Genomic DNA, 25,755 nt, shown 5'->3' with positions numbered 1-25,755 from the left:
TCTCCAGACTTCCCCCCACATTCGACCCGTACCAGTTTGCTTACCGCCCAAACCGCTCCACAGAGGATGCCATCTCCTCTGCACTCCACCTGGGCTTACAACATCTGGAAGAGAAGGACACACATGTGCGGATGTTGTTTCTGGACTTCAGCTCAGCGTTCAATACAATCATCCCGCAGCATCTGGTGAGCAAACTGGCCCCCCTTGGTTTCAGCACCCCCCTATGTAACTGGCTGCTTGACTTCCTCACAAACAGACCCCAGTCTGTGCGGGTGGGCAACAACACCTCCAGTGTCATCTCCCTGAGCACCGGCTCCCCTCAGGGCTGCGTCCTGAGTCCGCTGCTGTTCACCCTGATGACCCATGACTGCTGCGCCAGGTCCACTACTAACCACATCGTGAAGTTTACAGACGACACAACAGTAGTGGGCCTCATCCGTGACAACAACGACATGGACTACAGAGAGGAGGTGAAACATCTGGTTGACTGGTGCAGAACCAACAACAGGAGGCGCCAGCCCAGCCACACACCACTCCTCATCAATGGCACAGCAGTGGAGAGAGTTAGCAGCACAAAGTTCCTGGGGGTGCAGATAACAGACACTCTGACCTGGTCCCTTCACACCGGAGCTCTTGTGAAAAAAGCGCAGCAGTGCATGCACTTTCTGCGTCGGATGAAGAGAGCACACCTCCTTCCTCCTATTCTCACCACCTTTTACAGAGGCACTATAGAGAGCATCATAACAAACTGCATCTCTGTCTGGTCCGGAGCCTGCAGTGCCTCCGACTGGAAGTCCCTGCAGAGAGTGGTGAGGACGGCGGAAAATATCATTAAGACTCCACTTCCTCCCATCCAGGAGATCGCAAAGATCCGCTGTCTGACCAGGGCTCAGAAAATCAGCAGAGACACCTCCCACCCCCACCAAGGACTGTTTTCGCTGCTGGACTCTGGAAAGAGGTTCCGCAGCCTCCGAAGCAGAACTTCCAGGTTCTGTAACAGCTTCTTCCCACAGGCCATAAGACTTTTGAACAGGAAAAAATAATCCCTCCATTCCCCCTCAAACCCCCACACAGGACTACCTCACTGGACTGTAAAACACAATATAACGTGCAATATATTTATCTGTATAGTATTTTTACTCATAGTTTTTCTTTTTATATCTATTTATATCTGCACCTTATTTTTATTTTTTATATGTAAATACATGCTGCTGTTTTTATCCTGCACTACAACGAGCCAAATGCAACGAAATTTCGTTCTTATCTGCACTGTAAAGTACAAGTTTGAATGACAATAAAGAAAGTCTAAGTCTAAGTCTAATTTTAAACTCTAGGTGTCAGAGTTACATACTGCTCCTTTAAATCAAATTCACACAGAGTGTTATCTCACTCTGGTCATTTGGTTTTGAGCAGCTTGTGCAGAAGAAAACATAAATCACAGCAATGATAAATAAGAGTTTAATTGTAAACTATGATTAACAATGTTTACTTATTGCAGAGAGAGAAGACTGTGGAGTCATGCAGAGAAATCTTACGGGATTAAACATTGGAGCAGGTTCTAAACGCTGCAGCCACAATCACACAGCTGAAGGTTGAATTATAATCAGGAAACTAATTTTAAGTTGCTGAAAACATTCTCTATATCCTCCGCTTCCCTTCATATGTCTTTGCAGAGAGTGTAACTAAACATAATGCTGTGGTGGACGACACCACAATGGCATTTTCATTTAATTATTTTAAAAAAGAACAGAAGAGTGAGGGAGATCAAATGTATCTAACCAGGTGTGCTCATATCTAATGCTGAGGTCTAGATACGCCTGTATGTGAATAACATTAAAACCCTCCTGATTCCCTCTGTAATCATTCATCCAGTGTGAGTAGAGTAACGCTCCATGTTAACCTGATCGCAGCATCAAAGGGTTTCACCTATCACAACTGCTCTGTAAAAACATGGCCGATGCTTCATCACCTCTCCGTCATGAAAACATTACAGCACAAAGACTTTGAACACAGAGACGTTCAACAGAAAGAACTTCATTGATTTGATGAAACTCCTTCTGAAACATTCCCATCAGTAAGTCATTTGAATTGATCTGAACTCTAGAACATTTGTCCTCCCGGCGCAGCGGCAGCGTGGATCCTTTATGAGTCAGCCGGATGCGGCCCCGAGCACGCTCATCACTGCGACGCTGAGATTCTTTCTTGAAGATGTTGTTGGAAAACATCAAATATTAAGTGTGCAAAATGAATTTCTCTGTTACATAATTGCCCTACTTTGCAGACAACTGTTCAGAGATGGTGTTTGAAATCCATGAAGATTGTTTCGTCATGACAACTATCAGAGCCATACTTATATAATATGTGTTGTGGGATGTGAATATGCTCTTTCTCCTTTAGAGGATCTCCTTTATTGACCTCTTGTTGGGGTCGCTGAAGAACTGCACAGACGAGACCTGTGGTGGTCAAGAGTTTGTTTTGGGACGCCAGACAGTCTAGCAGATAAGTCCAGTGCCCCATGTACAAAGGACTGAGTAGACTCAAACTGGACTCAAACTGGACCTAAACTGGACTCAAACTGGAACCAAACTGGACCTAAACTGGACTCAAACTGGACCCAAACTGGACTCAAACTGAACTCAAACTGGACTCAAACTGGGCTCAAACTGGACTCAAACTGGACTCAAACTGGACTCAAACTGGACACAAACTGGACTCAAACTGGACTCAAACTGGACACAAACTGGATTCAAACTGAACTCAAACTGGACTCAAACTGGGCTCAAACTGGACTCAAACTGGACACAAACTGGACACAAACTGGACTCAAACTGGACTCAAACTGGACACAAACTGGATTCAAACTGAACTCAAACTGGACTCAAACTGGGCTCAAACTGGACTCAAACTGGACTCAAACTGGACACAAACTGGACACAAACTGGACTCAAACTGGACTCAAACTGGACCCAAACTGGACCCAAACTGGACTCAAACTGGACCCAAACTGGACTCAAACTGAACTCAAACTGGACCCAAACTGGACTCAAACTGGACTCAAACTGGACTCAAACTGGGCTCAAACTGGACTCAAACTGGACTCAAACTGGACTCAAACTGGACACAAACTGGATTCAAACTGAACTCAAACTGGACTCAAACTGAACTCAAACTTGACTCAAACTGGACTCAAACTTAACTCAAACTGGACTCAAACTGGACCCAAACTGGACTCAAACTGGACTCAAACTGGACCCAAAATGCACTCAAACTGGACTCAAACTGGCGGTTTGGAGTCTCATGCATTCTGCACATGCTCCACATTTCCCACGCTAACCTTTGACCCCGAGGTCAAACAGCATTGTTGTCTGTCTTTCAGATATCTCAGTGAGCTAAAGGAATAGTGAGCATTTATTTTTTAACAAAAAGTAAAGCGTAGAGTGTAAATGCACAACAAATAATCTGTTGGTTGTTTTGGAGGATTCATCTGGTTTATTTCTATCAGAAGCAGCAAATGATGAGGCTGTTTTACATCATTCAAATGAGTCACATCGTACTATTAGAGGAGCTGTCGACCACCATGCTGCTGTTTGTAATCATTCTTTATATATTAGGCACTGAGCAGAGCTTCTTTTTTAACAAGAAATCAGGGGAGTGGGAAGCCTTTCCTTTATTTCTCATCATTCTCAGAAATGTTTCTCATCGAATCATGCAGCCGGCTTTAGATCACCTCAGTGGGAGATCTCTTTCTCCTTCTCAGAAGTAAAAGAAAAAAAATACATTTCTTTAAAAAACAGTTTCCAGGTTCCAGTTCTCAGAAACCTGCAGACGTCAGGGAATGTGTGCTGCACATAATCTGAGTCACAGGGCTGTCGAGTCGAAGCTGGCAGACGAGCGACTTGACAGCTTCTGGGTAATGGGCTCTCGCTGGGCTCGCTAGACGGGTCGCTTTCTCCCCGCCAGACGAGTGGTGGTGGGTCCTGCCGGGTGCTGTGGTTACAGCCAATGCTTATGTACAAGCGCACACACGCTCAGCAGCCAGACGAGCGTCTGATTAGCAGACAACTGTCGCAAATGTGCACAGCCAAAAGAGGAAGAGAGCTAGCACGCGGTTGGAGCGGGCTAGTCCTCTGCAGGCGGAGTGTAAGGGCCACCGCTGTGTCAACACAGCTCAGATATCTTTATCGTGTGCTCGCTGCCAGTCGTCCACTTGGATGGTTAGATAAAGGGACGGTAAGCAGGCAAACAGGCAACACTTTGCTCTCCTATAACGCCGGAGACCGACTGGACCTTTGTGAATCCACTATCTGACCTCAGAAAGACGATGTAGCTGTGAAATGAAACATTCAGAAAATAAGAACAGAACAACTCCGATCACACTCATTCATCATCTTTCAGTCCCGCCATGCAATCATTTCCTCCTCTTATGAGCCAAAGAGAACCAGTAAATACTGAACAGAAAGCTTGACATTTCAGGCAGAATGATCCTTTAACTGAAGGCACATCACGCTCCTCCTTCTGAGGACAAAGATGTAGTCTCAGTTTGACTGATGGAGACACACACTCACACACACACACACACACACACACACACACACTCGTGCTTTTTGAAGTGATAAAGCAGCAGCATGGCGGTGGCAGACTCTGTGACCTGTGGTGACTAATTCACGCTGGTAACAACAGCAGAGCTGAGAGACTCATTAGCACCTCTGAAAGTCTTTATCTCCGACCACACAACACGAGCAGATCCCCGAGCAGCCCCCACACCCTGCTGCATGAAACTGTGCTCTGACCTGCCTGTCAGTGAACACTGTTTCCTTAGAACTGATAACGGCACGTTCGCTTTAAATAGAGCCGTCAAACCGAGCGACAAAGTCAACTGGAACAGCTGGAGAATGTGACCATGAGTCACACCGAGGCTCGGCCACGTGTCCCAAAAAATCTCATCTCAGATTCTTTTACACCAAACTCGAGTAAATATTTGAATCTGTTTCAGTCAGACACTCAGGTTTGTATTGTTCATAGACCTCATCTCTCCTCACAGTTTTATTTTACATGCAGAAGTTTGAAAAGTGATGGGATGATATCTTAACCCCGGACTTTAGCTTCTTTAGCGCTTTCCTAGTCGACTCAGGGTTAAGTGTCTTGTCCAAGGACATATCGAACATGTGGCTGCAGGAGCTGGAGATCGAACCCCCGACTTCCCGGTTAATGACCAACTCTACCACTGACCCACAGCCGTATATATTATTATTATTATTTATTTTTTTACTAAAAGTCACAAATAATTAACTCAAAACATTGACATTTAAGAGGAATAGAAGAATCAGTTTGAACTAACGTCTTTCCTCACAGGAGCTTTAAAAAGACAACATATGACACGCTAACATAATCATGCTAATGTGATGAAACCAAAAGAAAACCAGGGAATAAAGAAGACAACAAAAGAGAGAGCTCATCATTTCCAACAGCCAAAGCAACTCATCAAAACAACAGAACAGTTTGAGTTCAGCTCAACTTCTGGGAGCGAATCAAAGCTCCTCGTTAATCGTGCCAAGACGCCGAAGCTCTGTGCATCTCGCCAAAACTTCAACCAGGATAGATTTCTGCACATGCGGCGAGGCAGCCGATATGTTTTCACTTTTATTCAGAGGGACGAGTAGTGATGAAGAAAACAACAACTTCAGAGCAGCAACAGTACTGACGATTCAGATGTCATTGAACACAACGTGCCTCAGGCCATTTGATGGCCACGTCAAAGTCACACAAAGTAAATGGCTAAGAAGAAGAGTATAATCCACCTGATAGTAAACTCATGGAATCCAGTCAGCAACATGGCGACCTTCATTTCATCCGTGTGCAGCCTCGTGATGAAGTCCAACACGAGTTCCTTTTTCTCTTTTGGACTCCTCCTCCGTTCTCCCATGTTGTCGACCGGCCCCCTGAATGCAGCCCCATGGCAGCTGAATGCATGCATGCACCAGTTAATTAGACTGCTGAATGAATGGGTTTAAGGCCATCCGTCCACTCTTTGTCGCTCCAGCCCTCAAATTGAAATGAGAATTACGGCACAGGCAGAAGGCAGATTAGCTCGAGATGGATGGAATCCCCTCGCTCGCTTTACGGAGTCCAAGAGGAGAAAAGATGATGGATTGTGAGCGTTTATTTACATATGTGTATGAGAGAGAGAGAGAGAGAGAGAGAGAGAGAGAGAGAGAGAGAGAAACAGAGAGAGAGAGAGAGAGGCTGTAATCGTGTTAGTCTGTCCTGAGTGGCAGAGTGCATTAGCAGCGTTGTGTTAGGAGTGCTGTCTTCACATCGGGACTCGTATGGATCGTGTAGAATGAGTTCTTTGAGCCCGAGCAGAGATGAGGCTCGGGTCCAAACTCAATCAGCAGCAGATGATGAGGCAGTGTCTGCACATTGTTTACAGTTTACCTCCTCTTGGGCCCTGAACACACCATTTGATTCCAGTGACAGCTGCACAATCGCAGTTCGTAATAGACAAAGACTCGTCATGTTTGCAGAGCTGAGGGTTTGTTGGAACTCATTTCAGCTATGAAAGGAAGCAGCCTCGATCAACCTCGAGTCTTCTGCTGACAGCGTCGATATATTCTGCCTAAAGAATGTCCTAATGCTTTCTCCTGCTGCAGAAAAGATAATCTCTAATATGCTGTCACACCCGGTTATAACAGACAGGGAGTTAGATTTCAACTCTGTTCGTGTCATGTTCAAAGATATGAAGATGTTTCATCCAGACTCTCTAAGTTCAATGTGAACTTCTTAGTGAGCATGAAGCATTCTCATCAGGGTGTCTTGTACTGACAGTAATTTTCATCCTTCAATATCAGGATGGTGTAGAGGTCTTTTTGATGAGGGTTAAGATGGATACACACTAGATCTCACAAGATTTTGCACCAGATTTTTGGTTCGCAACAAGCTGACAAAGAGCGGACGGATGTCCTTAAATGTCACATATTCTGTTAAATCCACTTCCCCATGTTTCTCTAACACTAACATGTGTATCTAGTCTGTCTACCAACCCCCCAATGATGAGAAAAGTCCATCTTCTGCCTGCTCCACTTTTCAGAAAATGTGTGCTCAAACAGGCCGTTTGAAGATGTTCCCTTCATGACATCACAAAGGGCAGCAGCCCCTCCCCCAGGTGGGTGACACTCCCACAGCTAGGTGTTTGTTCCGCCCTCTGAGTCTGCCTTCTCACCGTAAACAAAGGACATGGAGCGAGAAAGACAGAGTACACCCAAGCCTTTCCAGAGAGGGGGCGTGGTCAGACACAGCTCATTTACATATTTAAAGGTACAGAAACAGCCTGTTCTGAGCAGGGCTGAAATAGAGGGGTTTATAGACATGATCAAATACAGGATCAGAGTGGATTTAGAACAAGAAACTTCACACACATGTTTTGAGGAGCTCTGACACTTGTTTAGACTGGATGAAGAGGAGGAGAATATGTCACCTTTAAACCCATTCATTCACCAGTCTGATTAACTGGTGCATGCATTCAGCTCCTCACTGCTGTTTTCAGGCTTGTTGCAACCCATTATTTGTCCAAATTATCCTCCAGTGCGATGCGTCAATACGATTATTTCATTGCTTCTGATCGAGTCAAAATCTTAAATATCAAACATGTTTTACACTGATGGAATGACCGCAATAGCCAATGAGAGCGAGCGGGAGGCGTCAACAAGTCCATGCACACAGGTTTCTATTGGCGTTAGCTTAGAGCCAGCTGTGTCTCATACAGATGCTAAAGGTTATTTTCTGTGCCTGTGCAAGATGCTCTGACAAAGCGTCCGCATTTGAAGACTTTGGAACAAGGGCTGGCTGTTTAACTTTTATACTTAAAAAAACCCATAATTTTCAAAGAGTAAAAGTTTTGTAATTCAAAAAGTGATAAAATGAAATCAAGATGAACTGTGTAAGAATCATCAGACCTCTGTAAAGCTCGGGGCTTAGAGATGCTACAGGTGGTGCAGTCTAAGTTTCAGAACGGACATGTGATCCATAAAGTCGAGTCTGCAGAGTAAGGGACGGACTAAATCCTTCCTCCAGGCACGCTCTGCACATTGCATAAGGTCTGAAGTTATTATTCAGCTGTCTCCAAAATACTCTCCAAATAAATGTATCTAATAAAGTGATAACAGCCTGAAACCTCTATGTGCTTTTATTTTGAAGAACAGGAAGTGGGCTGACGTCGGTCAAAGCTGATAACAGCCAGTATGTGTTTTTTAAATGAGGTCAAAATGAACATATTTACTGGAGTTCTAAAACCTCTTTGAGTGTTGCTCAGTAAGAGACGGGCAGCTCAGACATCCAATCATGTTGCTTTAAATCAGACAGCTGTTTAAGGGGTCAAATGATCATAACAATGTGGAGGTGTGTTTTTCCACACATTTAATCATATTTCTGATATCACTGCACCAGAATCACAAACGGTTTTCTTTTCCTTCTTCTGTGTGATCACATTCTTTCTAAAAACAACTGGCCTTAAAATAATCCTGAAAGGCCCAGAAAAAGTCAAGTGTGTGTGTCTGATGAGTGTTAATTGGGTAAATTCATGTGTGTGTGTGTGTGTGTGTGTGTGTGTGTGTGTGTGTGTGTGTGTGCCAACAACTGGATTGTTGCGCTGTGGTTTGAACCACAAAGATGATTTTTGGAACCAGATCAAGATGTGTACCCGTAATGTGACCTGCTGTACAGCCAGTCACCTGCAAGAGTGCAGCTGACGCACACACACACACACACACACACACACACACACACACACACACACACACACACACAAGAAGAGGATCTGACAGGTGTGAGACAGACACACAAAGAAGAACACACACACCTGATGCTTGTCATGCTTCCAGTCTCAGAGCCAAGTTTGCATCTCTCCAGCTGACTGGCTACAATCTGTCGTTCGGCTTCCAGCTCCCTGGTCAGACGTTCAAACTGCAACTCCTGGAACGAGAGAGAGGGGGGGGGAAGGAGAAAGAGTGTGAGAGAGAGAGAGAGAGGGAGAGGGAGAGAGAGAGTTTATTTACTGACACATTTACAGTCCTCCTGAACATCATTCTGGCTCAGATGTCTCTGTCAGGTTTTTAATTGTGGTGAAATGGACTCTGCCGTCTGTGCTGACTAAATCATTCCAGATAACGCAGTGTGTGCCAGTTTCACGCCAACAGAAGACTGTGACACCAAACTCCTCAAACAATCAGCAGCATGACATGTGTCGCTCTGACGCTGGAGAACAGATGAAGTTTGGGACTTGTTCTTGTTTGGAGGTAAAGTGACAGGTTCATTAGAAAGCATTAGTGTGTCTGATTCATTCTTTATTCACTGTCCCTCTCTTATCTCCTGATTTTTGTTGATTTTAAATTTGTACTAATTTCACTTTTTAGAATTCCTTTAAAAGGATTGTATGTATTTTACAGTTCTTTTAAAAAGGGATTTTATATCTTAAAGTGATTGTTATTCCTTAATCTTGCCTAACCCTAACCCTAACCCTATGATCTGCCTGTTTTTATATTTGCTGTCCTTGTAAAGCACTTTGTAACTTGTTTTTGAAAAGGGCTTTATAAATAAAGATTATTATTATTATTATTATTATTATATTATCTTAACACAGGTCACTCTACACGGTACAGAGGCCATCTGTACCGTGCCTAAGCTCTCTTCCCCCCTAAAGTCTAGTTTGTTTGACGAGTGTAAGCGCTCCGTTCTGTGCTCGAGCTCGGTACACTTCCTTTGACCTGACACTCTTCTACAATTCATTTAGCAGACGCTTTTACCCAAAGCGAAGTACATCAGAGAGTAAGAACAACACAAGCAAGGATCTAGAAAAAAGGGAACAATGTCAGTAAGAGCAAACGATCAGCTTTGAGTCCAATTGGACACACAGGTGCTGACAGGAAGTGACCAGAGGCAAAGCACAACATTGACGGCAGTTCTTGAGAGCTCTAATCAGTATAGAAACCATCTTATAAGTCATCGTTATCAAACAAAAACCATCGTCATTACCATCATCATCATCAATAATATGGAGACCATCATCATTAAGTTAGTAGGTATTCATGAAAGAGCTGGGTCTTTAGCTTTTTCTTAAAGGTGCAGAGGGACTCTGCAGATCCAATGGAGTTTGGAAGTTCATTCCACCACCGGGGGGCGACAGAGGAGGCGAGTCTAGTCAGCGTCTTAGGAGCCTGTTGTGAAGGTTGGATCAGACGCCTTTCATTGTTCTTCAACACGGTACAGTTCATACACGAGCACGGGTACACAGCGTGGTCAGCCTTCATTCTGGAGAAACCTCTTGAGTGTTCTGACTAACATGACTCACAATGAGACACACAGTCAGTGAAGTAGCAGTCAACAAGCTAACACGCTCTGCTGAGGGAGAACATAGTTATCAATCTACTCAAGTGACAGAGCTCTGAGTCGCTCGCCGATACTCGGGACACTCAAACAGGAAACAACTCCAGCTGTCTAGTCCAGCAGTGTTGTGAACAATGAAGCAGCTTCTCCAACTTCTACTGAATTACAAGTGTGGTGGAATTTCTGTAGTTATTTAGATTATAATGTACAGATGTCATTCGGTTTATTCACTGTTGACATGTCAGTCAGACCTGACAGAGTTCAGCTGTTGTTAGAACACCATGTACAGCTTAGAGAGTGTCAACTGTTCTTCCTGATATCTGTAAGGATGTTTGGTAGACTTATTGTCTGCTCCAGTGTTATAGACGTCACAGATTAGTCTAGGTGGGTCAATGTGACCCTGATAATGATAATGTCTTTTAGGATATATGCGATGCCTTTCAAAAAGTTCTGCAGATGTGGTTGAGCACCTCATGAGTACATAAGTGTGGTGTTGAATCATGTCTCCTCATGAGTATTCTTCTTATGTATAAACTTTCATCAACGTAAGCCATCTGAGTCAACTGAGTCTTATTGTGTGGAGTCAAGTCTTAGTTATTTCCTCGACAATAAGAAGACCATTTCAATGAGAAAACCACGAGGTAGATTTTACCCAGAAAGTTCATGGAGTATTTCAGAAAGGTCAACTTTCACTGACATATTTTAACAGTTTATGCATCAAGTTGTCTCTTAAGTGGAATCAGTGCAGGAAAGCAGACGGACTGTTCCTGACTCTAATGAGCGTCGACTTGTTGAGACATTTAAAAAAAAAACAGAGACTGAAACATTTAGGATGTATAAGATCTGAGTGATCTGTTCTGTCATTGTTTCTGTGTAATCCATGCTGCTCAAAGCCTGATGAATAACCTGTCATTTCCTGATAGCCAAACTAAGCAGTAGCTGATTACAGGCTTTATGTTGGCCGCTCTTCCATCAGCTGATTCCACAGAGCGATGTTTTACAACTCAGAAACCTCAATGATTAAGATGTACCATGGACATGTGAATACAGAGACGCTCATCTTAAATCTGAAACGCGTCACCTCTGGGATCTGAAGGTGGAAAACAAAAGTCAGTCTGCGTTTAAGAGAATAACGCCAACGTACAGTACATGGTTATATTTATGACTCTCAGCTGGTGTCCTGATGAGAGCTATAAGAGCACGATGCTTCATACCTCCCCTCTCTGGTCTGCCCAGGTACCATCATTCTGTACCTGAGTACACGTGTGTAAGTTCACAGTCTGATGCAGCAGGTGGCGCTACTCACATAGTTGGTTTGCAAATCCGCCAAAAAGCAGAGAGAAGAAGTAACCATGGCAACCCCATCGCGGGCTGAGTCCATCCGGCTAACTGTGGATGTTTTTTTGTATGTTTCATTAAACGTGATGTTAAGAATGAGTGTAGCGACTGGGAGCAGAGAGAGACCCCCGCCCCCCTGAGGCAGCGTCAGCCTCTCCACCAGGACGATGCTGTTTGACTTTAATGAATCACTAATGAAATCAGTTAGCTAATCAAACTGCAAATGTGACTGTAATTATCACCATCTCTTTTTAATTAAGGTGAGTGGACACACATATGGTCACACACACACACACACACACACACACACAAACAAGGAACATGTTTGCATTACATCTGCGCATGAGCATGTGTGTATCTGCATGGATTGTGCATGAAGCTCACACACTCAAGTTTCCCATCGACTTCATGTCACAGTCGAGAGCTTTGAGCGCCGGCCAAGCAGCAGATATGTTCACTTATAAAACACTACATGTGGAACATGTTGTGAGATGCTGTAATGCTCACACACACACACACACACACACACACACACACACACACACACACACACACACACTGACACACACACACTGACACACACACACACACTGCTGTTAAGTCTCTTAAGTGTGAATCAAAGTGAGTCTAACATGCAGATTCATCTCTGTTTACAAAGTCAACATGATGATACATAGACGTGTTTACTGACGGTGATGAAAATGTAAAAAAATAAATCAGTTGGCTGCTGCAGCCGTGCAGCGGCGGCTGTGTTCACTGAGCTGATAATAACTTATGGTTGGAATGGATAGAAATAAAAGCAGAGTAATAAAACTCTCCAGTGGCCTGAGATCACTCACTGCTGCGAGCAGCCAATCAGCTGCAAGACGTTTTAAGAGAAATCACTTTAAGAGTCATGTGAAGACACAAGCTGTGAGTCTTTGATGCAAAGCACAAACCTGCAGCTTGGTACAAAACAAACGGAGAGCCAGACGACATCTCATCACTTTGGTAAAACTAAAGACGACTTCACTGGAGACAAACTGCATCTTTCTTTTATTTTTGTGATCTGACTCCTCTCAGAACAGTCTCATCAGTCTCATCAGCTGGTGTCAGACGGAAGCAAACCTACTTCGCCATATCTCCACAGCAGATGAAGACACGATCAGACACTTTTTAAGCTCTTCTTTGTTGTTGTTGTTGTTGTTGTTGTTGTTGTTGTTTGGCACTCCTCCTGCCGCAGAGGCTGAGCGGCTCAGAAAGCTAACTCACTGGAAGTGGAAGCTGTGAGAATCTGTGTTGTAAGGCTTCTTGAAAACATGCAAACAAAAGCCCTCGCTCCCTCCTTTTCTCCCCTCTAACCCCTCTGAGCTCTGCTCCCTCCATTTCAGGGCTGACAGGGGGACACCTGTTACTGCAGAGGAGACCAGGATGGAGTGTTAAAAAGAATGAAAAAGAAGAGGACAGGAAGCAGTGAGCACACGTACCTTCACATGGACCATACTGAACATGGACACAGTCTAACACTATCCCGCTCTTCTTCTTCTCTCCTCTCCAGTCAAAAAACAACAATGTTCCCTCTCCCTCCTCCAAACACTCGTCTGTCCCGACTCACACAGAGCGAGGAGAGAGAGAGAGAGAGGGAGAGAGAGAGAGAGAGAGAGAGAGAGAGAGCGAGAGGGAGAGAGAGATAGAGAGAGAGAGAGACTACAAGTGTCACTTGAGCTGACTGCAACTCAGCCCCTCTTTCTCTCTACCTCCTCGGGGGACATGCAACACACACACACACACACACACACACACACACACACACACACAGGGTGCACTGAGGCACAAAGGTCCCCATGGCAACGGAGCATTTAGAAGCCCCGTGGCATTATTTATGCAACGTTGCATCACAATGGGCCCTCCCACTGGCTGACCCTGCCAAAAAAGCCCGCCGCTCGCCACTTACTCTCTGCCTCTCTCTCTCTCTCTCTCTCTTTGACCAGACCATCTGCACCCCCCCCACACACCTCCTCACCCCCCTCCTCCTCCCCCTGCCTTCAACACTGAAAAGCAAAGGATTGTGAAAGACGAAGGGGCGGCGGGAGGGACAGAAGATGGATGGAGGCACACACTCTCAACACATACCGACACACACACAACACACACACACACACACACACACACACACACACACACCACACACACACGCACACACACACCACACACACACATAGGATAAATCCACGAGAGGAGTTTAATTGGCTTGAGTTCATTCTCAACCACAAACAGCTAATCTGCACACAGCTGTGGTGTGTAAACACTCAGACCGACATCAAGCAATGGGTCATGATTTAAAATATTAGAAAAGTCTTCATGCCACTTTTATTTCACTTTAACACCAAATGTTACACTACAGGGCCTGGTTGTAATGCAGCACTATTCCATTTGAAGGAATAAGCTGAGAACCTAACCCTTTTCTTCCGGGGCGGAGCACTAACAAAGTCAATGTGACTCTGATATGATTCTCCGTCTCCTCTCTCATGGTGTCTGCCAGCATGTCCCTAAGCTAGTGTTGAAGTCCTAGAGATCGTTCTTGAGACCACTTTTTGAAGGTCTCAGTCTCAGAATCAAAAGCAGTTTTCCCTGGTCTTGTCTCGGTCTCAGACTGGGCGGACTCTGGATTTCAAATCAAGACTGTCGAGACCACCATTGTTTTTACACACGCCATTACTGTGATAGCAGGAAACCCCGTCTTTCTGAAAGAACAAATCACTTGAATTCATTGGTCTTTTCTCGGTCTCACGCTGCCTTGGTCTTGGTCTTGACTTGGTCTTGATCCCTAAATGTCTAAGCCTCGGATTGCTCTGGTCTCAGCATGTCTTGGTCTCGGGTCGCGCTGGTCTCAGGCATGTCTTGGTCTCGGGTCACGCTGGTCTCAGGCATGTCTTGGTCTCGGGTCACGCTGGTCTCAGGCATGTCTTGGTCTCGGGTCACGCTGGTCTCAGGCATGTCTTGGTCTCGGATCGCGCTGGTCTCGGGTAGTTTGGTCTCCACTACAACACTAGTAGCTAGTTAGCGGTTAGCTCACCTATTAGCATGTTTCAGTGTACAGCCCTCAGGAACACTGTGTTCAATGGTCAGAGGGTTTTTAAGTGAAGCTACCCACAGATTTATAAAAAACATCTCTTACCCAGATGCAATCACACTGTAAGTCACAACCCATGGCTCGTCCACAGGTGTCCGTCCCCTCCTCCAGGTGAACAGATCCTCCAGGTGAACAGCACCTCCAGCCGGTCTAAACGTCTTTGTCCTCCCTCTCCTTTGTGACTCGTTCACTTCAAACTCCAACAACGACCCAGTCTAACCAAACCATCAAAGACATCAGAGACATGCTGCCCATGCAAAGCTGCAGCCTGGACTCATTTCTTTATTCAAATGAGGATCGGCTCAGTTTACATACGAGTGTGGCTGCAGACTGACTGAGCACAGATTTGACCCCAGAGAGAGAAGACGGCCATCACCGGAGCATGTGGGTACAGGACCAGACCGAACCCTGCAGGGAGGAACTCTTAACTTCAATCTGCAGAGAGAAAGACACCACTGCTGTGTGTGTGTGTGTGTGTGTGTGTGTGTGTGTGTGTGTGTGTGTGTGCACATTCTAATATTTCAATGAGACCTTTTTGACTCTGGAGCGCTGAGATGTTTTCCTTGTATTAAAGTAAACACTGCAGGTGTTGGGATCTTACACTTTACGTTCACACGTTTGTAAGAGTTATAAATGAGAAATAAGACGACAGTAGTCATTTATATTCCTGACCTCACAGTTACTGTAAACGTTGATTACATGTGAATGATGGCGCCCCCTGTTGGACAAAGACTTGTGTGTCTTCACTGTGAAGGTTCTTTATGGTGAGAGGAAGTCACTATGCAAAACGTGTTGATCAGTCTTATGTTTTATATGGATTCAAACTTTACAGTCAATCTGAACACTCCTGGTGTGTGCCCTGCATTACTCTGACCTTGAAAGCTGCTCCAGCTGCACCCCAGGTGAGCTGTGCACATGTGTGCACGGCGCGCCCGTCGATCTCAAACTGAACCATAGTGGTAAACGATTCTCATTTTTCTTCTTACAACAAGGCATCTGTAGTCGTCAGATTCAGAGTTCTTATCCAAACCTGCAGAGAAATCACAACTCAGACAAGATGCTCTGATTCTTATACAGAAACCACTGACAGTGATTCATAATGAACGGTCTGATACGAGCAAAACGCTGATACGGTCTTCATAAGTAAACTAAAAAATAAAGAGCAGTGAGAGCTATATGTGTGTGTGTGTGTGTGTGTGTGTGTGTGTGTGTGTGTGTGTGTGTGTGTGTGTGTGTGTGCATGTGTATGTGTGTGAGTAATCATAGCCTGTTTGGCAATTAAGTGAAAAGGACAACAATTAAGTATGTCTTAATGAGAAGCTTCTACAATCAAGTGCTTGTCAGCTGATTGCATTAGTAAAGATTCAGAGCCTCTTAATGGAGACAGAGAGAGAGAGAGAGAGAGAGAGAGAGAGAGAGAGAGAGAGAGAGAGAGAGAGACGGTCCATGTGCAGCCACCAGCTCACAGCAACACGCCGGACCCCGAAAAAACCCATTAAAGTAATTAGTAAAGTAAAATATATGACTGTAGGACAGTGGGGGGCTGCAGCGTGTGTGTGTGTGTGTGCTCTCTCTCTCCAGTGTAAAGTGGTCTAATTGTGCCCCGTGGTGTCCGTCTGGCATTTAGTTGTTTCAGTCGGGGTGGGGGGAGAAAATGAGAAAATGTCACAGTGGCTTTAAATCCAGGACCACTGCCATGTGGAGCTGTTGTTTCAGATGACTCGGTACATCCAGTCAGTGACAAAGTTATCCCAGAGGCGGAGATAAACACGGCAACACGGAGTGGAGAGGTGTGATAGAAATATAGAGACCACGGGGAGCGCTAAGAGAGATAGAGGAGAAGAAAACTTCAGCAGGCTGGATAACAGCGAAGGGGGGGGGGGGGGGGGGGGCAGATTGAAGGACATTTAGGGGTCTCTGTTCTTCTTCTTCTCTCTTGTCCTTGACTAAAACAGCTTTTATACACAAGGGGAGGAGCCGGCAGCCCCGTCCATGTAAACACGGCTCTGACAATAACACAGCAAGCTTCTCACTCATTGTAGACAGTCATGACTCAGAGGGGGGGTATGTCAGATCTTTAATCATCAACAGAGTAATGTGCGTTTTGAAAAGTGAACGATCTGTTAGCTGGTGATGAGAAGAGCTGACGTTTAATTAGGCTTACACACAAAATGAAGGTTGGATCTTTATTTTTCTCTGTAAGCCTAATTAAAGCTCAGCTCTCCGTTTGAATTCAAAGAGTTGTAGGTCACACCTGCGAGAAGCTGTTTCCTGCTGCACCGCCAATTAAAGACGACGCTTTCCCAGAACACCCGAAGTCACGTTCATCATGGTGCTGCTGAAAAGCTGCAGAAAGGCTCACATTTTCGTCTTCCTGCAGGTTCCCCTCCTGAAGCTGGTTTTCACTCTCATTTTCATCATCGGCTCTTTTCTGCATCGTCATGTTTTCTTCATGAGGGACATCTCCTCTCTCTCTGACGTTACCCATGTTGCACCGTTGTTGCAGCTTGTAAAAACACAGCAGGATGTCAAGTTTCCAGTGTGATGGGGATAAAGGTTGAATCAGAAATGTGTCCTGCTCTCTCTCTCTCTCTCTCTCTCTCTCTCTCTCTCTCTCTCTCTCTCTCTCTCTGTTGTGGGTTGACCCTTGGATATTTGAACTGTATGTCAGGTTTGGTTCATTCATTTATTCTTGTGCTATCTAACCGTTAGCCATGAGGTGTGCAAAATGAAAAGGCATACTTTTCTAAATTCCAATTATTGTTATAGGAGATCATTTGACAGCACCTTAACTTCTCAATGCAGCACTCACATTAAACTGAACACTTCCTCTGATGATGCAGAGAGACCTGAGTGATCAGGTGGCACCTGAACAAGTTTTTTTTTAGTCTACCGTCCAACTCTCTTAAAGGGCCAGCACACCTCACAGTCAGTCGACACTCCACAAACTCTCTTAAAGGGGCAGCACACATGACAGTCAGTCGACGTTCCTCCGATTTTCTTAAAGGGGCGGCACACGTTACACAGTCGGCAGACACTCCCCTGACTCTCTTAAATGGGCGGCACACGTCACTTTCAGTCAACACTCCACAAACTCTCTTAAAGGGCCAGCACACCTCACAGTCAGTCGACACTCCACAAACTCTCTTAAAGAGGCGGCACATGTCAAAGTCAGTCCACACTCTGCCGACTCTCTGAAAGGGGCAGCACACATGACAGTCAGTCGACCTTCCTTCAATTTCTTAAAGGAGCAGCACACATGACAGTCACAGTTGGTAGACACTCCCCTGACTCTCTTAAAGGGGCAGCACACATGACAGTCAGTCGACATTCCGCTGATTTCTTAAAGGGGCGGCACACCTCACAGTCATTCGACACTACACAAACTCTCTTAAAGGGGTGGCACACATGACAGTCAGTCCACACTCCATCAACTCTTTTAAATGTTTTTTTCCAGACCACCAGCTCTTCGGGGGGAATTGCCTGTTGTGATACTCTCAACTCATTTGACCTCCACGATTGTTTTCCTCACGCACATTTGTTTCTATCTCCATCTTCATATGGGAATGTCTTTATTTGAACTGATGACACAAGAAAGCCAAAGAAACTGTGTTTCGCTGCTTCATCTCCTGAGCTTGTTGTTGGCTTTTCGGAGACTTTGTTTTTCATAAAGAGAAAAGACTCTTTTTTTCCTGTCATGATGCCAAAGTACACACAGAACCAGCCTCAGGTAGGCAGCATGCAGAGAGCAGAAAATCACAATTACCATAGTTTCACTCTTTTTCTTGCATTTGTTGTAAAATAGACCCAAATCACACTGCTAATAGATGACCTCATAAATGTATGCAAATGAACGGAACATATTACTGTAAGAAATATTACCACAAAAAGCAGTTTCTACTGTCATTCAATGTGATAACTTATTGTTCTTTCCCAAGTCTTTTAAAGTCATGTTAAAGGTAACATCTTATGAGTTATGAGTTGACGCTATACAAATAAAAATTGATTGATTGATTGATTGATTGATATTCTTCTCCTCTTCAATCAGAGTAAATTTGTCTCAGAGCTCCTCAAAACATGTGTGTGAAGTTTCTTGTTCTAAATCCACTCTGATCCTGTATTTGATCATGCCTATAAACCCCTCTATTTCAGCCCTGCTCAGAACCGACTGCTTCTGTGTCTGTACCTTTAAATGTCTGACACCCATAATCAGCTGATCACCAGAGCAGGGCGATGGAGGGTGTGGAAGAGAGGGAGTAGCTAAATTCAATGAGAGAAAAGAGACAGAACATGTGAGAGAATAAAGAGTCTTCCTGCATGCTTGAATTTACGCTGAGCTCCATTAATGTTAAAGCAACCTGAGTGAATGCTTCCTTTTATATTTGGATCTGTTGTTATGCAGATGATTCAATCTTTTATACCCAAATCTGTTGCAAACCAGGAAACAAAATGTTAACGTTGTAAAAAAAACTGGAGCAACGAAGTTGTTGATCTGAAATGGATCATTCGTTAGGGAGCTAATCTGTCACGATAAAAAAGTGGGGAAATCAGGACCCCCTGTTGGGTGTGCTAGATGAAATAAAAAAAGAATCCCCAAAGTCATTAGTCATAGCATCTGAGGGCAGTTGATCTCTCCACTAAATGTAACGTTAATCCAACCAGAAGTTGTCCAGATATTTGAATCCCAAAGTGTTGAACAGATGGACCCCCAAATCCACTCTAACAGTGTATTTCACTTTGAATCAGTTTACTCTTACATGAGATTAGCACCAATCAGCATGCAGTAAATATAAAACAGATTGATGTGATGTCAGTGTGAGATCACATTATGTATTTAAACTGTTAGCAGGTCTTGGGGAGATCTACGACACAAGATTAAAGAAGCATTCTGTGGAGGAGAAATTATAATCTGAGGCTGCCTCAAGTGATGTCATCTAAGGCAGCATCTGTTGTGGCTGAAGCATGGGCCGTATATGAACATGGACGTAGTCTCAGTGACATCACAAATCAGACTTTTGAAGCCCAACCGTGCAGGTCGCCATATTGGAAATGATGTCTCAAAGTGACTTCTGATCAACCTAGTGACGGGCAGAAAGGTTATCGCCTCCTGACAAACAGCTGACACCGCATGCTCGTCAGTCAGATTCCCCTTATTAGGAATAAATCGTATCATTCATGAAATGATTTAAAAACACACCCCGTACAGCGTGTGCTGATCAAGACTGAGCTACTCAGACCAAATGTTTCTTTATGAACCAGGCTGTTAACATCTTTTCTTTGCTGAAATGTGTGTATGTGACCTCCAGGACTTTTGCAGCAAGCCTCAAGTAGACACTCGAGGAACTGCAGGATTTTTCACATCTGCATCGTCTTTATTTTTAACATGCGAGGTAGCTGCTTGGTTTTTGATAAGAAAGGAAGGCATGATAACTCTAGTATGGGTGCATTAATTTTAATCCTTTTTTAAAACCTGCCTCGGCCATGTAAAGCGAGTGCATTGCTAAATAAGTGAAGCACTCTTTTAAGCTGCGTAGTAGAAAGCAGCAGTGCTTTGAATGTTGCCCCTAAATCCAAGATGAGCTCGGTGTGTTTTTGTGCATGTGTGGGTGGGGAGGCACAGCCGACACCGTGGACACTGTGTGTGTCCTTGAGTACTACAGGACGTGAGGAAATGTACTCTGAGACTCAGACGCCAAAGGTATCCGGTGAAAATGCAGAGAGTAGAAGAATAATGGATTCTGCATGTTTTAGACTGAAAACTCACCGTGAGCTACTGCAAAGTTCTGAAAGTCCGTGTCTAGTCTAAGTGGGGCATGTTGGCTGGTACACACACACACACACACACACACACACACACACACACACACACACACACACACACACACACACACACACACACACACAGGTCAAGTGTGTGCACACACACACACACACACACACACACACACACACACACACAGGTCGAGTGCACACACACACACACACACACACACACACACACACACACACACACACACACACACACACACACACACACACACACACACACACACACAGGTCGAGTGCACACACACACACACACAGGTTGAGTGCACACACACAGATGGTCTGCACGGTTCAGTAATGGCATCCTGGAGAAATGTGTAAAAAGAAAGAAGAATGGAAGCTGTTTAAAGAAACAGACGGATAGTCTCCTCTAGCTCTTTTTCTTCCTCTGTCTGCAGACGTTATATTTCACGCCCCTGCACCACAGTGAAGTTATTATTATTTTTTAAGCCAGTCATTTGTCACTTCCTCTCATACTTGTTTTGCACATTGTGTCATTTTTCAATATGTTTGGGCTGCTGCCAGTGTTTGTAAGCAGGCTGTATGAAAGGAGCAGCCTGCACACAGCTTCCTGTTCATTTAGCTTCATAAAGACAAGGTCGGGCATGAGGGACTACCAAAAGGCTTCACACACACAGCCATACACAGGCGTGCTCACATGCGGTGTGCAGCCACACACACGTCTGTACATGCTGCCAATCAGACTCTTTGGCCTCTGCTGACTCACACCAGGAGATCCCTGCTGCTGTTTTCCCCCGTTTCCTTCGGCCCACATGAGATTGATTAGCCACTGGACGTTGTATTTATCACATCTGTCAGCTTTTGTCTGCGTGTCATTCATCATCTCTGCTGTGGACACATCTGCTATGGGGGAGCGCAGTGTGAAGTGTCTGCTCTGAAAGAGTTTCATACCAATGTGAAATGTGCCTCTTTGAGAAATCTGACATATTGTCAGATTGAATGAAGGATAAAGTGAAAGCCGCTCAGAGTATTGATTAGCTGTCTTTTGCTCATCGCCGGGTAACATTTGACAATCAAGTCAGTTCATAAAAATATCAAGAGTCTCCAAACAGCTTTATCAGTGTGCAAACAGTGATCTGCAGCTATTTGAGGATAAATCCTTCAGATTGTAGGATGTTTTCTTTCAGCAACAAAATGAAACCTTTGTTTCTTTTCTGGGGCGAAGCTCCAGAGTGGTGTTAAATATATTTCTGTGCCTATACAAATTTAAAAGACGGCTTGGTATTGTCTGTTGTGGCTCATGCAGTATGTATGGTGTTCTTATTTAAGATAAAAAAATACAGTAAGAAAATGATTACAAAGGAACCGTCAACTGATTGAACCGAAAAGATGGACTGCTGCTGCCGCATCGTAAAGCGATATTTAGGATAGCAGATTTAAAAGTCCACAATAAATAATAAACAACATGACCACATACAATGAACACAAAGATCTGCAATGACTTGACTTGAATATTTAGTAAGATACTCTGAGGCCATTGGGTCGGTAGCAAGCAGCTACCTTGCATGTGGAAAATAAAGACAATGCAGAAGTGAAAAATCCTGCAGTTGCCAGAGTGTCCACTAGAGGCTGGCTGCAGAAGCACAGGAAGTCACATACACACCCATTCTAAAAAGCATGTTTTTACATCAAACACTGTTTTATCAAGGATAAGAGTTTTTTTATTCATAAGGGGGCGTGCCGGAGCTGATTGACATGTTGGCCCGGTGTAGCTGTTTGTTAGGAGGCTTAAGACCTGCCTCAGTTCTAGCTCTTTGCCTGTTTTTGGGTTGACTGAAATTAGGTTGCGACTGCATCTCAAAAATGTTGACCGCATCAACGGTCTTCAAAAGTCCCCTTTAGTAACTTGTAGGGTCGTTTATTCCCACCAAAAACCCTAAGTGGCAGCTATCTTAACTAGTATACCACCCACCATTTAAGACTTTATATGCAATTTTTTGATCCAGCAGATGTCGCCCTTGAGCACCAGCATGAAACCAAAACAACTTGCGCTGCATTGTTGTGTTAGCATGCTAATGCTAGTGATCTTTATTATGCTCGTATCTTCACACTGCATGTAAATTTACCTGAAATGAGCGTGATCTAGAAACACAGTTAAGCAGTGAGTACAGTATGTTATTCTTCTTTTCTCTAGTCCCTCAATTAAACAACTTTTATACAGGAGGGGATGAGCCCGGTCGGCCGTCCCACCGATGTAAACAAAGTGAAGATAGGACTCGGGTGTTACACCCATTGTAGACAGTCTTGACTCAAAGAGTTATTTTCAGAGGTTATACTTGATTTCTACATTTAAGTGTGAAAAATCACATATAAAGCCTTTAAGTCCAAAAGAAGATGAAGAAGAGATTGTTTCCTGATGTTCTTGTGTTTCAAATACATGGGCCAGACGTGGCCATCGAACAGGCCGGGGGGGTCTGGCACAGTGTAGTTCCTAGAGCACTGTTCCTGTTCCCTGTGCTAGTCTGTCTACAAACCCCCCAATGATGAGAAAAGTCCATCTTCTGCCTGCTCCACTTTTCAGAAAATGTGTGCTCAAACAGGCCGTTTGGAGATTTTCCCTTCATGACATCACAAAGGGCAGTAACCCCTCCCCCAGGTGGGTGACACTCCCACAGCTAGGTGCTTGTTCTGCCCTCTGAGTCTGCCTTCTCACCGTAAACAATAGGACATGGAGCGAGAAAGACAGAGTACACCCAAGCCCTTCCAGAGAGGGGGCGTGGTCAGACACAGCTCATTTAAATATTTAAAGGTACAGACACAGAAACAGCCTGTTCTGAGCAGGGCTGAAATAGAGGGGTTTATAGACATGATCAAATACAGGATCAGAGTGGATTTAGAACAAGACACTTCACACACACGTTTTGGGGAGCTCTGAGACTTATTTAAACCAGTTTAACCAGAGGAGGAGGCTATGTCACCTTAAAAGTTGAAAGTTACTTATCACAATGAAATAAGTGATTATGAGCTTTCTTTACAGTTCAAATATTTAACAAAGCAACATGGATCTGTTGCTCAAAGATAACATATTCTGCTAATCTCTATGAAAAGGTAACTTCTTCTAAAAAGACAAATGAGTCGTCTTTAAATGATTCTCTTTGCTCCCCACACAGACTTAAATATAGAGCCAAATGATCCTGATTGGTCAGTTATTACAAACTGGTAACAGCCAACAGACAGTATGCTTCCAAACAATGTGCTTATACTGCTTTAAGATATCTGTTTAGATTCATAAATATGTCTGCTTAATGCACGTGTCTAAACATCTCCAATTAGAGACAGACAGACGTGTAAATGTGGGAACAATCTTCATAAGACCAAACAGTATTTAAGACAACGAGTTGAGTCAAAAATGAAAGACAGCGAGAGCCATGAACGATCAAACCGTGATTAAAACGCTCCGAGCTCAAACACTAATTGAAGGTATGAGTTTTGTCTTGTTCCTTTCATCATGCAAAGTACCGCCAACATATCTGCTCCGACTCTGACGAAGATGAAGCAAGAGGACGCCGCCCACATTATGAGCACAAAATTACTCGGAGCTGCTGCGGCCTCGGGCTTCCAGATAACAGATGAAAATGTGGCGACATGTTTGTGACACATTAGCTCAGATGATTCCATAATTTTATTATTGTCACCCTGAGCGGGAATTATTCACATTTCATCCATTCTGACAAGCCTACACCTTCAGACAGCACTGACCTGTTCCTTGACGGAGGCGAGGATGGCGGAGGTGGTTTCGGACTCGGAACCGTCTCCGTTGGAGGCGTTGAGGACGGGGCTCAACATGGCGGCAGCGCTGGCAGTGTCAGACGCCACCTCAGGCACTGGCATACCTCCTGCAAAACAAAGAAACATGCAATACTTTTGTCATCGTTATGAAAAAAAGCTTTGACTTGCGGTTAAGTCTGAGTGATGTCACACCTGCTCTCTTTTAATCTGAGACTCTTCGATAAGGACGACACTGACACAGGGCTGCAGCACAATGTGAGTTTTATAAATGTTTTATACTAAATGTTGAGTAATAGCCAGTGTTTGTGCAGTGCATTAAAACGCCCGTCATTTATTCTGATCACATTCTGCAACCTTTCTCTAACACACTTAAGGCCGTGATGGGGACTCCAGTTTGATCGTACTTAAGAACGGTACAGGACAACTTAGCATAGTGTGAGTGCGCCCTAAAAGCTTGACTTGGACTCACCCTCAAAGACTTGAGACCAGGACTCATGTAAAGAAATTAAATTTGTTCATGTACAGTCGATAATAGACTGTCAGTAGTTTGAACACAGTGTGATTATAAATATGAACTCAAACGCTTACAGTTAATATGACATGCATAGTCACACACACACACACACACACACACACACACACACACATAAACATAAACACACACACACACACACATAAACATATACACACACACACACACATAAACATAAACACACACACACACAAACACACACACACACAAACACACACACAAACATATACACACACACACACACACAAACATATACACACACACACACACAAACATATACACACACACACACACACAAACATATACACACACACACACATAAACATAAACACACACACACACACAAGCACACACACACACATACACATACACACAAACATAAACACACACATATATACACATAAACACACACACACAAACACACACACAAACACAAACACCCACACCCACACGCACACACAAACACACACACACACACACACACACACACACACACACACACACACGCATTTACTGTGACCACACACACACACACACACACTGACCCTCTCTACAAACATGTCAACCTTCAGATCCATTAGACCTCCGCTCAGATTCCAGATTCTTCTCAGTCAGATCTCAAAGTGTACCTGAGGTGTTCTGTCAGCAGGTGCAGCTTTAACACACATTTAAAGTTTGATTGTTCTCTGGTGTTGAATGTCTGGGGAGTGAATCCCACTCATGCAGTTAGATACGAATGAAGTTCCCTCCTGTTGCATGTCTGCTCCAGTCTCTGTTTCTGAACTGAAGGGTAAATTTATAAATGAAATAAGAAGTGATA

At 44.2% G+C, this 25,755-nt stretch overlaps 1 protein-coding gene across 4 annotated transcripts in view; it reads right to left on the bottom strand.

The window, feature by feature from the left end:
- ctnnd2b (catenin (cadherin-associated protein), delta 2b) overlaps nucleotides 1-25,755 on the bottom strand; it is a 132,279-nt gene that overhangs the window by 72,716 nt on the left and 33,808 nt on the right. For 3 of the 4 annotated variants that reach the window (XM_065954409.1, XM_065954410.1, XM_020647038.3), the window contains exons 2-3: nucleotides 24,374-24,510; nucleotides 8,855-8,967 (exon numbers count right to left, since the gene is read on the bottom strand). In XM_065954409.1, coding sequence (XP_065810481.1) covers nucleotides 8,855-8,967; nucleotides 24,374-24,505 — 245 coding nt within the window. In that variant the 5' untranslated portion in view covers nucleotides 24,506-24,510. Of the gene's footprint in view, nucleotides 1-8,854; nucleotides 8,968-13,181; nucleotides 13,664-24,373; nucleotides 24,511-25,755 lie in introns of those variants that run through there. The other variant, XM_065954411.1, reaches the window with a different exon arrangement.

Source organism: Labrus bergylta, chromosome 4 (assembly GCF_963930695.1).
Source record: "Labrus bergylta chromosome 4, fLabBer1.1, whole genome shotgun sequence".
NCBI classification, from domain to species: domain Eukaryota; kingdom Metazoa; phylum Chordata; class Actinopteri; order Labriformes; family Labridae; genus Labrus; species Labrus bergylta.
The sequence above is the reverse complement of the archived record's forward strand: the minus strand, read 5'-3'. Positions and strand labels throughout refer to the sequence as shown.